This window comes from Colias croceus, chromosome 16 (genome assembly GCF_905220415.1).
Source record: "Colias croceus chromosome 16, ilColCroc2.1".
NCBI classification, from domain to species: Eukaryota; Metazoa; Arthropoda; class Insecta; order Lepidoptera; family Pieridae; genus Colias; species Colias croceus.
In genome coordinates this window covers 9,929,791-9,944,705 of record NC_059552.1, presented here as the reverse complement: position 1 = coordinate 9,944,705, position 14,915 = coordinate 9,929,791, and the positions used below count along the sequence as shown (strand labels likewise).

General features: G+C 32.2%; 1 protein-coding gene across 1 annotated transcript in view; it reads right to left on the bottom strand.

Annotated features, from left to right (window-relative positions):
• The window catches only part of LOC123698746 (microtubule-associated protein futsch-like), a 101,208-nt gene extending 87,883 nt beyond the window's left edge, over window positions 1–13,325 (bottom strand). Inside the window, exon 1 of the mRNA XM_045645494.1 lies at window positions 13,099–13,325. Within this exon, the coding sequence (XP_045501450.1) occupies window positions 13,099–13,255 (157 nt within the window). The 5' untranslated portion in view covers window positions 13,256–13,325. The remainder of the gene's footprint in view (window positions 1–13,098) is intronic.
• Window positions 13,326–14,915: the final 1,590 nt, after the last annotated feature.

Genomic DNA, 14,915 nt, shown 5'->3' with positions numbered 1-14,915 from the left:
TTGAAGATATGATAGACATAAATCTGATTGTGCTGTAATTATCTTATGGAGATGTTAATGTAATTTATCAACATATTATTAATATTATAACTTGACCAGAGAGCTATCATGATATATAACAGCGTTTAACAATTCTACGTTAACTTTAACATAACAACCTAAAATTGATTTTATTCGCCATCTATCTAAATAGTTTGTGTATCTTTGTGAATTTATATAGTTCGTGTATTTAATCTAATTTATGTAGTTTATGCACCAGTATATGATTTGTTTGTGTCAGGCATGGGAATGATAGGTGAAGAATGTAAGAGGTACCTAGACCTATGGGCATAGTGATAAGTTTAGAATTAAGTTTTATATATGTATGGTTTGGCGAGTGCCACAAATAAATAAATAAATAAATAAATCTTTGTGAATTTGCTTTTATTGGTTATCTATCTAGCCATATACCTAAACAATTTGTACGTAAAACACGCTATTGAGTACCAAATTCACTTGACAGCGTGGTCTGTTATCCATCCAAGCAGATAGCATCGGATCTCCGATCTGTGCCGACAATAAAACTTCAATAACGTCTACCACACCGTCTCTAATCGTAAACAGTGCGAAAATCTACATTGGCGTCATCACTTGAAGGTACAAGGTACAAGCTGAGCGGGAAACTATTATATATTATTATCATATATGTTGCTGCAATGTTGAGATTAAATATATCATAGGTTGAATTACTAGGATATTGGCTTATTTCCTTTTGCATATTCGTCCCTTTCCAAAAAATTGCTTTTACTAGAAATATTTGTGCATAGTTTTAAAGTTGTCTACTGAGAATACACAAAATTAAAAAGTAAGTTTTATGAGCATCAAAGTTAACCATAACCATTTATTCCTTTTGCCACATCACTTTATGAAATTCTCGTTCCAAAAATAACGTTAAGACGACGCGACGGTGTTAAAAGTCAATTTCGCTTCCGCTTATTACTTGCGTCATTTGTATGAATCATGGTGAATGAGTTCCTCCAAGGTCTCGAAGCAGACTCGAATAATTTCATTACATCGTAAGACGGGTTCAATCAGCTGGAAATTGCGATGGAGCATTTAGGTGATAATCTGGTTAGATCATTAGAAGAATCTATTTTAAGTGCGGTAATTGGTACATTTGGACTCATCAAATTGTGATTCAATCATATTCATCAAGTAATGGAAAAATATATTTTAGGAAAAAATAGTTAGATAGCTCAAAAGATCTCGCTATCAATATTGAATGATACAATTTAGCGCTAAATAGTTAATGATGAAAAGCAAAACGGAATCTAATCCATACTAATATTATAAATGCGAAAGTAACTCTGTCTGTCTGTTACTCAATCACGCCTAAACTACTGAACCAATTTGCATGAAATTTGGTATAGAGATATTTTGATACCCGAAAAAGGACATAGGATAGGTTTTATCCCGGAAATCCCACGGAACGGAAACTATGCGGGTTTTACTTTGACTGCGCGGGCGATGCCGCGGGTGGAAAGCTAGTGTAGAAATAAATAAACATGAACTCAGGTCCTGTTATGATATTCCGTTTCCATGCTAGTAAACACTGCCCACACTCATTCAGATGGAAAATTAACGCAAACTGGACAGGCTGTTTTTTGAGACACTATTTTGAAACTGCTTACGCAGTATTCGATATTCAATCTGACCTTCAAATTTGACAATACGTATAAGTGGTCACGAACACGCTCCAGATTCTGAAATAATTCGCGTTTAAATACCTCTATTTATTTCAAAACGTTCGATAACAACGTAAAAAGCAATCAAAGATGAGGTTTATCAAACGGTTTCGTTCATTGACTCTTTTTGCGTCACGTTTTTACGAATGAATATATATTTCTTTGACCAACTGCTTATAAACCTTTTTCGTTACAAAGTGAATAAAGATTTACTTTTGTATAAAAATCTCTGTAATTTGTACTTATCACGTCTGCTTTGACTTTCAGGTTAAGCAAAGCGTAATGAAAGTGGGATCTTATTTCATAATGAGCGGCTTCACCTAATTAGGTTAGACTGGCCCTGAAGAATAAGAGGTTGAGAAAATTTTCTCCTTTTAGTTTTACAAAGACTAGAAAAATTAAGGTAACATCGGAATAAAGTAAATTTACTCTGATATGCTCAGTCAGCTCAATTTTTCACAAACATTTTGAATATATAAGCGTATTTTTGGAGAGAAATTTAAAGACCACTAGACTTGGCAAAGTAAATACCTATTCTAATTTATTTTAGGAACATCAGGCCATTTTAAATGATTTTAATATTTAAGTGGCTTATTATTTGGCGTTTCATTCGCACTTTATTGAGTTAATGAGTTAATAAATATTGTAATTTTGAAACATTGGTTCTACTCTATTCAATTCTTTATAGCTATGAAATATTTACTTCGATCCAATTATTCCATCTCATATTAATAGCACTTTCAAACCGTATAACCTAACGAGCCAAAATCCCGAATCACTGAAGAAGTAACAGGCCGATTAGATAATGACATTGTTTAAGGTAAGTGACAAAACGACATTGAAATGTTCTTGACCCAAAAAGGTCTGAATTCGGGAGCGGTGACGCGTTGGAGCACCAATTTGTGTTACGTCACTCTCACTTAAAGGTAGAGCTGTCAAGACGACTTTGCAATTTCGCAAGCAAACGACAGAGAATTTTAGATTTTTATTTCCCTATAGTAAAGCGCCAGCTCAGGAATTTCTTCTCACATTTTGTCTATGTGACTCTAAAATAATGTAGCTTTCTGTCTATTTAAAAATACAAATTTCTCCACTTTATAGTATTTGTCTAAATACACAATGAATTTTTAGTTTTTCATAAGCTATATTTACTATCTTGCTTCCTATACCCTAAGTTTGGCACATATTTTTTTTTTCTATGTCTAATGCGACCTAGATCAAGAAACTTCTCAACAAAATGATTTCAAACACTTAAACACTTCAAACGTGCTGTGACATTAGTCCTATTTGTACCTAAGGGACATTTGACAATAATGCAACACGGTAAGTAGCTACTAATGATCATAATGAGCATGCTGTAGTGTCATTTGCAGCATCATTACCACAGTGCAGACTTGAACAGTGGAATAAACATTTAGATTCTAGAAATTATTTAGCGTTTAACTCAGTATTGATAGACGGTAATTGAGGAAACGGAAACTGTTAGTCTAAATTGAATTTAGTATCAATAATATAGTTTAGAGTAGCTTTAATTAAATTGACGTTAGATTTAATATATTGAGCAATCAACAATCGCTTACTTATTATTTAACTTTTTCTACTGGTATTTAACATTATCTATTAGTTTTTTGAGGCTTGGAAGTTGATCAAAAACTAAACTTAATTTTCATTAATTAGACGATTGTTTTTTATTACCTCATCAGTATCATTTAAAACATTTCAAAGTTGTTATATAAGCCTATAATCAACACTTTATAGATTGTTTTCTTAAGTTGTAATGTCTAGAACAGCATGTAAGATAACAAGTGTAGACAATAGGGCTATTGTTTGTGTGGGAAATTTGTCGAAACCTAATGTTTTACAGTCTAGCCTCTTACTGGGTCATGGTATATGAATCATCTTTAATATTTTAATGTTTGTGAACTTTAGCCTTATTTTTGTGCGTTCTTTTTGTGTTTTTGTTTTCATAGGCTTGTTGTTATCATAATAATTGGTGTCCTGTTTAAAAGAAATGCCAAAAAATCTATAATAATATACGTATGATACATGATTTTGCGTTAGTATCAGCTGATTCAATTAAGTATAGAAACGAATTCAAGATTCTTTAAAGATTAGTGTATGATGCATGTTTCTGCAAAACAGTTTATTCAACATCTAAAATTGGACTATATAAAAACATGTGTCATATTATTTTCTAGACGGAAAGTGAAACATCGCCGCATCTAATCTAATATCTAATATATATTATAAAGGCGAAAGTTTGTATGGATGTATGGATGTTTGTTACTCTTTCACGTAAAAACTACTGAACCGATTACAATGAAATTTAGCACACATATAGAGGGTAACTTGGATTAACACATAGGATAGTTTTTATCCCGGAAATCCCACGGGAACGGGAACTATGCAGGTTTTCCTTTGCAAACGCGGGCGAAGCCGCGGACGGAAATCTAGTTTTCCATATTTTGGTAGATAAAGGTAATTTAATCTGGATTGTTAAATATATTTTAAAACTAGCTTATCCTATGTCTCTGTTGGCAATTAGAAATGAATATGAATGAATGAATGAATGAATGGTGGTCTAAATAGTTTTTGAACAATAATAACGATATTATTTCAAAAACTAGCATTGTCCTGGGACAATTTTATATATGAGATAGGTCGTCTAAATATTCTTTTAATAGTTGTGCACATTGCATTATAGTGTCTCCTGCAGTTGTCTACGCGATCGGCCTTGACCGAAATTCGGTCAGGTTTTTATATGTCATCTATAAGCAAAGATGACATTAACTCAAGTGAGTCAAGTTGGCTTAGTAAATAAACAGTCTCGCTATTTCATAGAATACCATTTAGTCCAAGTAAAGTTTATATTTCTCAGATATACTTAAACATTTTATTTTATGCCTAGATACAAATAAATAAATTCTCTTTATGTGTGAAAAATAACAGTATCTAAATGTTAACTAACACTATATTCCAATCTTGTTTTATTTGATGTCAGTCTGGTCATCCGAGCTGGTAGTTCTCCTGATGATAAACGATCACCACCGCCCATGAACATTTACAGCATAGGCCTCTGCAAAGGCGTTTTGTGCTTCTAAGGGGTAAAGAAAAGATAGAAGACGGGAGCAAAGGTATGGACTAGGAAGAGTAAGAGATTAAAAAGTTAGGGATACCTTCAGTAACCTTTTGTCATTTACAAAGTGCCTGCTTTAACCAAACAGGCCAATGTTTTGTCAGTGTGAGACGTGACCTCGGCTGTTCAAACGATGATCTCATGATGCAAAAATACATTACATAATGTAGCGCCAACATAAAAATGGCGCGAATTTCTTTGGAAAGACGTCAGTGTTTGATGTGTTGGTGCATCAATTTATTGAGGCTCTGTTTATATGCTAATATCTTAATCGTAATAATTTAAATCGTAATCTGATTTTAATAGTAATAATTCAAATAAGCAATAAGCTGATTTAGCAAACATTTCTGCATGTTGCAGTTGAGATGTTTACTTTTATCTTTAGTGTCAAAATATTTTAATAAATTCAAAAAGAAAGGCAGTTTATTCGATCCCAAAAGATAGTTGAAAAAAATACTTCGTTATAAATTGAAGATAATATTTTAGGGACCTTATTTGTAGCCTTATAAATGAGTAGGTTGTTTTATAACATAACAATAAAATCTCATGGAAAATAACTATAAAATTCCTCTATATAAACACTTATTCCGTTATTTTTGGAGATATAGGTTCAAGGGTTCGCGTAAAATGTTAATTTGCATTTAGTTAACGTCTTCAGATTGTAAACTTCGATACGAAAGATCACGTTATCTGCAATTCTGCAGAATCCAGTCTCAGAAAGACATCTTTTTTTAAAATTCAGCTATTTCTATTTCACAATATTCAATAAATTGAAAGGGAACTGATGATTAATTTTAAATTCTTTATTGCAAGAAAATAACATTACAAAATTAATTAACTTAATCATCGCTACTTGAAAATAATCTAAACAAATTTTATGTAAAGAGTTATAAAAATACCAAGATAAAAAATATGATGTTCTAACTTCTAACTCCTAAACGTTACTTGTTTTCAGGAGACCATCTTTGTGTTTTAAATTAATCCCATTGCTTATATTATCTATACATAATATAATAAATCTGTAGAAGGGTCAATTCTGTACATTGAAAATATTGAAAAAATAAATACCAGGGGGCGTTACTGGATCGATACCAAACCCAAATATGTGATTAAAAAAATTTTTGTCTGTCTGTCTGTCTGTCTGTCTGTCTGTGAAGGCATCACGTGAAAACTAGCGGTTCGATTTCGATGAAACTTGGTATAATTATACCTTATTATCCTGGGCGTAAAATAGGATGCTTTTTATCCTGGAAAAATACGTAGAAAAAAATTAATCTTAATTTTTCAGTTTTATCCATAGACGTTGTTCCGTAGAACCGCGAACACACGTTGCGTATTATTATAGGCCTAGCCGTATTTGGGAATTGGGTACAATAGATATTTATAAGATGTTATTGTCAGAGGTAGGTACCTACTCTAAATGGAGAAATAAACCATCCACGCGAAGACCGACATCCGCGCGGACGGAGTCGCGGGCGGAAGCTAGTGTAGTAATATATCTTCTCTTACAGGAGCAGGTGCGATAATGAAGATAACTTAGGAGTTTAATTCACCTTAATGCCCTGAATTATTATAATGGCGTCGTACATTAGGGGCTTACAAAATGGCGTAGGTAAGCTTTATAAAATTATGCGGAAATAAGGAATGCTCCTTACCGGTAACTAGAGATAAATTATTATAATGGCAACTTATGTAACCGCTTAGTGTGATTTATTATTTTTTTATTTCAATAAATAAAATAAAACAAAGTACAAAAAATACTTTGAGATTAATTGTTGTTTTGTTACCGATTTCTTTTAAGGTCGTTTTCCAATATTGTTATTTTTATATTAAATAATGGACATTTTTAGACTCTTATCAAAATTATTTTTTCATCAATATGTTTCACATGTCTCAGAAAAATATAGAAAAGAAAGAAGCCATTAATAACGATTCAATGTTCTTCCACAGATCAATTACTTCCACCAACTGTATATTGATTTTCGACAGTCAATATCAAATACGTTGTCGAACATAACGGGTCAAAGCGACCGAAGCCCCCTCGTAAGGATATGAGCAACTCACTTCCTGGCCCGTGACTAACGCAACTATGCAAATTATGATTTTTTTTTTGTTAAATGAAATAATCGAAGTAAGTAATGTTATATACCTAATAGTTTTTTTTTACTTTTAGAAATTATCTTTTATATGTAGTAAAAAAGTATCTTTTGGAATTAAGATTTATTCTGGTCTTCAAAATTACTCACGTAATTAAAGAATGAATATTCCGAATACTTCATAGTTTAAAAATTTAATCGATCGTATAAGTGTTAAAAATGTGTCAATTTTTACACATTTATACCTACCTATGTTCATGAATTCCTGTAATATCAAATATGTCATCTTTTACATACTTACCTATACGTAAAATAATTTTATACCTATACGTTTAAAATTATTCTTATAATTTCAACAAATTCCTCTAAACAATATATTAATAGATCAACTTATAACGCGAGTCGCGAACAATAAATAAGCCAATACTTTCAACCGTTATGTCTGTTTCCATTATCATCCGTCTAACGTCGCCCTTGGCCTCGACCTTTATCAAACCCTTTCGTCAACCCTTTGTCTCCAGGATTTATGAAACTACTTAATATATTCATGAAAAAGGGCTGTTGGATTTATTTGTGTTTAAAATTGAATTATTGTGAAAAATACGATTTGCGCTAGGGTAATAACGCAAATTTTAATCACTGAATATATATTGTTCCGAACATAAATATTAAACACTACATTCAGTATTTAAAAAATTTTGCTTACGTTAAAAGTATGCAGTTGGACTCAGAATCCCACCAATTGAAAGTAGACTTTATTCGTATTAGTTCAAGAATAATAATGTTACACACATAATGGTAATTTGGCAATTATTATATTATACCTTTAGGTATGGAATATCGAAAATACAATATTCTGTAAAATAGATAGGTACCTAGTACCTCGTAAAAGAACTCGCTGGCAATCTTAATAATAACCCAAATTTTAATCAATATACTACATTTAAATTATTTTTTATTAATAATATTTCGTGAAATTCCTAGTGTAACGGAAACACGGTAGATGGCAGATAGCGACGCGACGATGTTAATTGCGATACTTTCTGTTACGGCCGGCGGACTCAATGCAAAATAGGACATCATTCTCTTTGATTTTATCTGTAGAATCTATATTACTGAACTATCGTCTGTGGCTAGAAGATATTTTCAAAGGTACTTTTTCATTTAGGCTCTTGTTTAAACTGGTTTATCGAATTGTTTATATGGTAACAGTAAAAGGATTGTTTTTTTTTACACAGGAGGCCCTGGAATCCTTGAGCCCTTGAACTAGGTTATGATTAGGTAACAAAGAAGTTTGATCATTTTCCCGTAAAATTGTCAAATGTCTGCTAATTACAATGCTGTGTGTTGGAATAAATGTTTTTTTCTATTCTTTATAAATTTATATTTGTAAAGTATTTGAATGCCATAAAACCAAAAATATCAAATTCAATAATTGGTTTTTATTTCTTTCTTTCTTGCAGCCAGATATTTCTAATTGGATATACAATGCATTCTAATAACGTTTATTTCAAATTGTTAACTTAGTCGCGGAACCACAATCTTTGAAAATAAAGTGAGACAAGAAAATACAATGTATTTAACGATCTTATGAACATGTCACATAAATCTTGTAAGATTTATTTCTTCCGTCAAGTCTTGAAAAACGTTGTATTTGGGTGAACAAATTTTGATTGAACTAATAATAAAAGCCTTAAAATAGGGGTTATATTTGATGGAATTTATAGAAGAATAAACAATTTATTTATAACTAGCTTCCGCCCGCGACTCCGTCCGCGCAGATGTCGGTCTTCGCGTGGATGGTTTATTTCTTCATTTTGAGTAACTCTGCATTGTCAGAGTTACTCAAAATGAAGAAATATCAAATATCAATAAATATCTTATAAATATATATTGGACCCAAATACGGCTAGGCCTATAATAATACGCAACGTGTGTTCGCGGTTCTACAGAACAACGTCTATGGATAAAACTGAAAAGATTAATTTTTTTCTACGTATTTTATTTAAAAAGTATCCTATTATACGCCCAGGATAATAAGGTATAATTATACCAAGTTTCATCGAAATCGAACCGTTAGTTTTCACGTGATGTCTTCACATACAGACAGACAGACAGACAGACAGACAGACAAAAATTTTTTTAATCACATATTTGGGTTTGGTATCGATCCAGTAACACCCCCTGCTATTTATTTTTTCAATATTTTCAATGAAGTCGCCAGGGAATTTCGCATATATTTAATTAACTTTACATGTAGGTTAAAATGGTTTAAAAACACAATGTATCGATGTTTGCATTTCTTTTATAATAATTTATAACGTCTACCCGTATAGGTACGGGTTATATTTTATCTTTAAAATATTGAGTAAATCGACACAATTTTATGGTAAAGAATTAAAATTTGTAGTGTCTTGTGTTAAATTGTATTTAATTTGGTAATATATAATCAAAACTAGAAAAAATATCATCAAAACATTTTAATTATTGTTATGATTGCTCTTTGTATCATTGATGTAGGAAAAAGAAAATTCCCTTTTAATTTTAAAAATGTTATCCAAATACAATCTTATATATAAAAATGAATCGCAAAATGTGTTGGTAAGCGCATAACTCGAGAACGGCTGAACCGATTTCGATAATTTTTTTTTTATTATATTTCTTGAAGTACGAGGATGGATCTTATGTAGAGAAAACGTAAACATGTACCACGGGCGAAGCCGGGGCGGACAGCTAGTTTAATATAAAATCCACTATCAAAAACAATATTCAATTGATTTATATTCTAGAAAAATGTATAGGCTTAGCCTAAATCAGCAGGCACGTGCTTAGCCGTCTCGCCGGCGACCTACCTTGTACGGCTTCTAATTTACGTCAAGGGTATAGAGCGAATTTACCCTTAGAACTAACGTTATTTACTTGTTATAAAGAGTTTTTTTTTATATATAGACTACAGGCCCATGTTGAAAAAGTTATGGGTCATTTGAACCACCAGGTGACCTATTTAGAACGATATAAGAGCATAAAATAATAAGGCTATGCTGTCACTTGTAAGCTGTCCACCTGAGTGCAGATGAGAATTCGAAAGTACAGGTTTTCCTGTCCTATTCTGTCCCATTGTATTATAAAAAGTGATAGATGGTTATTCCTTCATTCTTTCTTTACTAAGTATATATTCTACAGTTTCTGTTGAGAATTTAAGGATCAAAAAACAAATTTAATGTAATATTATGCTATGTAAACTTAAATATGTATAACACTTAGTTTCCATACGAGTGTGTAAGCAATGAGCCGTAATACATTTTTTTGTCACGTATCCGCAGTGAAGCAGTAAGAGAACTAATAATCTATTTCTTCACTAAACGTGTTAATGTTTTTGCAAAATATTTGTATCGATTAATTTTATTACAGTATGCAAAAATACTTTCTTGTCACTGTTTTCATATTATCACATTTTATATAATTGGTAATAAAAGATATTTTAAATTAGTGTTACTACTTTTGTACTGAATTCGCCATGCTTTATTCTTTTAACCGAAATTTTATAATATTTGTGTATTTTAAATTAAATCCTCTTATTCTATATAGACAAAACAACGTATTTTTTGCTCTACAAATTCACGTGAAGTCTCTATTATATTTTAGTGTTCTTTCAAAGGAGTTTTCACGAAAGTTTTTAATAGATTTTATGTCCTTCGCGTGTTTCTAATAGCCTGTGAAATATGAGCAACAACTTATTTTGGGACATTTAAATATTTAATAGATAGCAATTCATATAGATAATATTATTTGAAACTCTTTTCGCAGATTATTCTTAGCAAGACAAAAATAAAAATAATAAACCGTTATTGATATACGAATCTTATTTTTCAATTGATATTGGACACATAATTACTGTTCCTATACTAAATTAGATCCCATAGTCTTTGGGTTTTATATTTATAAACATATTTTTTGGGAGTTGTGCAAAAATAACTTTCACCTCTATCATAAACAGATGACTTCATTTAGATATGTTATCTGTTATCAGCTGCATTGATAAGCTATCAACTAATCTTGCTATATAAACCCCAATATGAGTATTATGCATCTTCACTAAGAACCGTCGACATAATATATTTTGCGTCCTAGTTCAGAGAAAATGTATAGTTTTAACTATGTTCTGTTCTATGTATGGCAGAAAGCTGAACTCAAGACCCTTTTCTGGAAATGCAGTGCACACACAGTACGAAATTCTCAGCGAACATGATGTCTAATTTTATGTCTAATTTTATGTATCGTACTTTCTTTCTTGTTCTATTTTGTGTTTTCTTCTTGTGTGTGTACCTTTTTCTAGGAATAAATGTTTTTTTCTTTCTTTCTTTCTTTCTTCTTTCTCTAAAACTAGGAAAATACAGAATTTAAAGAGTCGGCATTCCTTCGTGTAAACATTAAAAAAAAGCTTCCGTTTTTTCAATTTTAATTGTGATTAAACCAAACAAGAGTTAAAATTGTAGATAATATCCGAATAATAAATATTATTTTGCTTCAAAATAATTGTAGGTACGTGATTAATTATTTATTATATATTTTTATAAAGCCTAAAAGTTTGTTCGCTTGAACGCTCCTAATCTCAGGAACCACGCATCTGATTTGAATAATTATTTCACAGTTAGATAGTCCATTTATCGAGGAAGGCTATAGGCTATATATTATCATCACTCTAAGACCAATAAGAGCCAATAAGCAATGCGGATAAAATCGCGGGCACAGCTGGTTAATATAGATAATGTGAAAAGTCTCCGTGAAATCCACGAAACAATCAGTTATACTTCATGCCTTTTAATATATAAGATTAATTTCTAGCGGACATAATGTGAGAAAAAAAGACTAAACCTAATTTAATTGCATTGGCGTGAAATTTATGCGTTTAGTTATAAGTGGTTATAATAATTTGTTGCCGTAGGTCAGTAGCGGAAATCTTAAATGAATATCTGTATCAATTTTGTTATTTTAATAATTAATTGATATGATGTTTTATGTTGTATTTATTTAAAAACTCAGAAATACCTAATTGAAATTTAATTCATGATTTTCATTTCTCAACTTCGTAAAAAGCTTATCTAAACTAATTACATTAGACAAATAATTTATAACTTAAAACAATTTAGTGTACATGACCGACGGTCTTGAAAATAAGACAAAAATATGCACCAAAAACTATACCTTTTTATAAAACTGTATATTTTTTATTTGCTACTAAGTATATCTAATAAGTATGTCGGTCCCAAGCATGGGTATTTTATATCTCTATTCCTTATATTTTTCCGAAATTAAAGTAATTCGAATTATTTTAAATACAGTCTAAACTCTAAGGTGTAATAGACGTTATGAATAAATAATTGCAAATAGTTACGTATTCTAAACAAAAACTAATAACTGTTAACCGGAAGTGCCCAAAATAGGCTCAATTGTTTTGACGCATTTCCGCATTAATGTTTATTGACAAACAATATAACTTGTACTTTCACTTGTTTGGATAATATAACGTAAAAAGATAATATCTCTTTTTAACATTTCATTAAATATATTTTTCAGTAATTAAATACTTAAGCAAATATTTAAAAGAGAAAAGTCAAACTTCATCGACTCTAACAAAAAACAAAATAATGACTCTACATTAAAAAGCCGGTGCTCCATATTTTTTTGCACAATACTTTTTGAATTACGAAAACACCTTTTCCGAAATGTGTCCTTACATATTAAATGGAAAATAACAAAACGCTCGTTAACAATGCAAATCATCTAATATAGAGCAATAGTTAACTATGTCACACCACAAATCGTCCGACGCAGAATCGTAATTTTTTTCCATTATCCAATTTGTGCATCAATCCCTTGCAAGGTTTCATCTCCATACAAATTACACGTGTCCTTAATAAGCAGGTGATAGTTATCCACTAATATGATTGTACTCCAATTGCTTCAATTAGATAACTGGCTTAGAAAAACTCCAGACGTCACGGATGACGTAACGAAAAAAGTGGACGCACCGGCCCGCAAAAATAATCTAATCGCGACATTCTTCCAGATAGCGAATATTCGTCCGAGACTTGGAAAATGTCGACTTTCACACGCGCCGCCGGCCGGCTTTTCGTCTTACCTTTGACGAGGCGCTGCAGGATAATCTCCTTATCCTCTTGAGTGTGAGGCTCGCCGATGACGGCCAGCAGATAGCATCCCGTGAGAGGACTCGGGGGGGGCACGGAGGCCGAGACCTCCGTTCCCAGAGACAAGGACCTATCCTCGTCGTGGTCCATCGCCGACGGCGGCGCCGGCCCGAATGCCGACGGATCGCCCAGGAGAAAGCGCGCTGCGACCGCTCTGGACGAGAACTCCGCACAGAATGACTCTGGAAGCCGAGGCAGCTAGCCGCTTGCGCGCGCAAACATCGATACGCGGTGCGCCGTGCGCGCGACGCAGACGCGCCGGCGACAGAACCAACCCTCGCGCTTTCTCTCTCGCCTCGCGCCTTGCTTTCCCCGCGCGCCAGACAGGGATGGCGCTTTAGGGCGGACTCAGAAGAGCCTTAAGGTTGATCGACACACGTGATCTGCATTGCGTCGAAACAGCCCGGCAGAGTCCTCGCTCAGCTGTTCTGCTCGATCGATAATGTAATCCTAATTGCTCCGTTAGCGGATTCTTCATCCGATATAAACATTCATTATGTTATTGAATACATCCTTAAAGGACACGAGATTGCCACATGCGCAGACTTGAAGGTCATCGTATTGACATTTCACTGTCACTCCCCAGGCTCTTAGGTACCTATTATTGCCTTCCTTTTCGTCCTGGGGCATCCATTACATGGATTGAACATTTAAATGTTACGAATAAAACGGTCACAAGAAAACCAACCTGAACCACTTTCTCTCTTAGCTAAGATAATAATTATACATTTTTGATTCTCACGCGATCTAATTAAGTGAAAAATCTGGCAAATAGAATAGAAGCGAAGTAGTAGTTTCCATGATCACGAAGTATAGCATAAAAATGATGATATTTAGAGAATGCGGAAAGTCAGCGTTCAACATCATATTATAACATGAAATAAATATTCTAAAAAGTAGTTTTAACCTATAATATTGGTAACAATATATTACCTGCTTACACAGTGGCCTACATAGAAATAATCTGGATTTATATGTATGCCAAATTAAGATAAATAGAGCTTCAGAAGTAAACTGGAAAGACCAACAATCTCAATCTTCCACACAAACTTGGATAAATACAAATTAGTAGAATTGGCTAAAACTTTAGGCAATTTGTTGAAAGCAATATTTAGATCAACATTGTTAATTATTGTTTGTAAAGTATATTACAATTATGCAGATTGTATTAATTCGAATTTGTATTTGTTTTCTTTACTTTTTCAATGTTATTTTATTCTTATAAAATTTTGAACATATAGGACTTTCTTGTTACGTTATAAAGGGTGCTTTATTTTTTTGTGACTCTATGTTGTGTATTTAATTATAATTCCTCGTTTATAATAGTAGGTAAGTATTTGTGTTTACTGTACGAGTATACATATTATTATGACATAATCTTAATTATGTAACTATCTATTTTCTTTTATTATATCTAACAATAAAAACACTTATTTTTCCCAATATAATATAATATTATTTCTTCGTGTTCTTATATTTCTTTTATATATTGTTATTACACAGCCTGATTTACTACTCTTACATAATATAAATCTAAAATTATATAAATCATGAACCATATTATATAATTCAATAAACTTGAACCCAAAAATCGTTAGGATGTCGTTGAAAGTCAGTCCCGTGGCTAAATAGCTGAGATATCCTGAATTGCATCCGTTTTCAGCACCCGAACACCCTGTACTAATTTCTTTTAGTTGTTTTGTATGAGTTAAGGCTGTGTGTGTAGTTATTAGTATTATTATTATTTGTG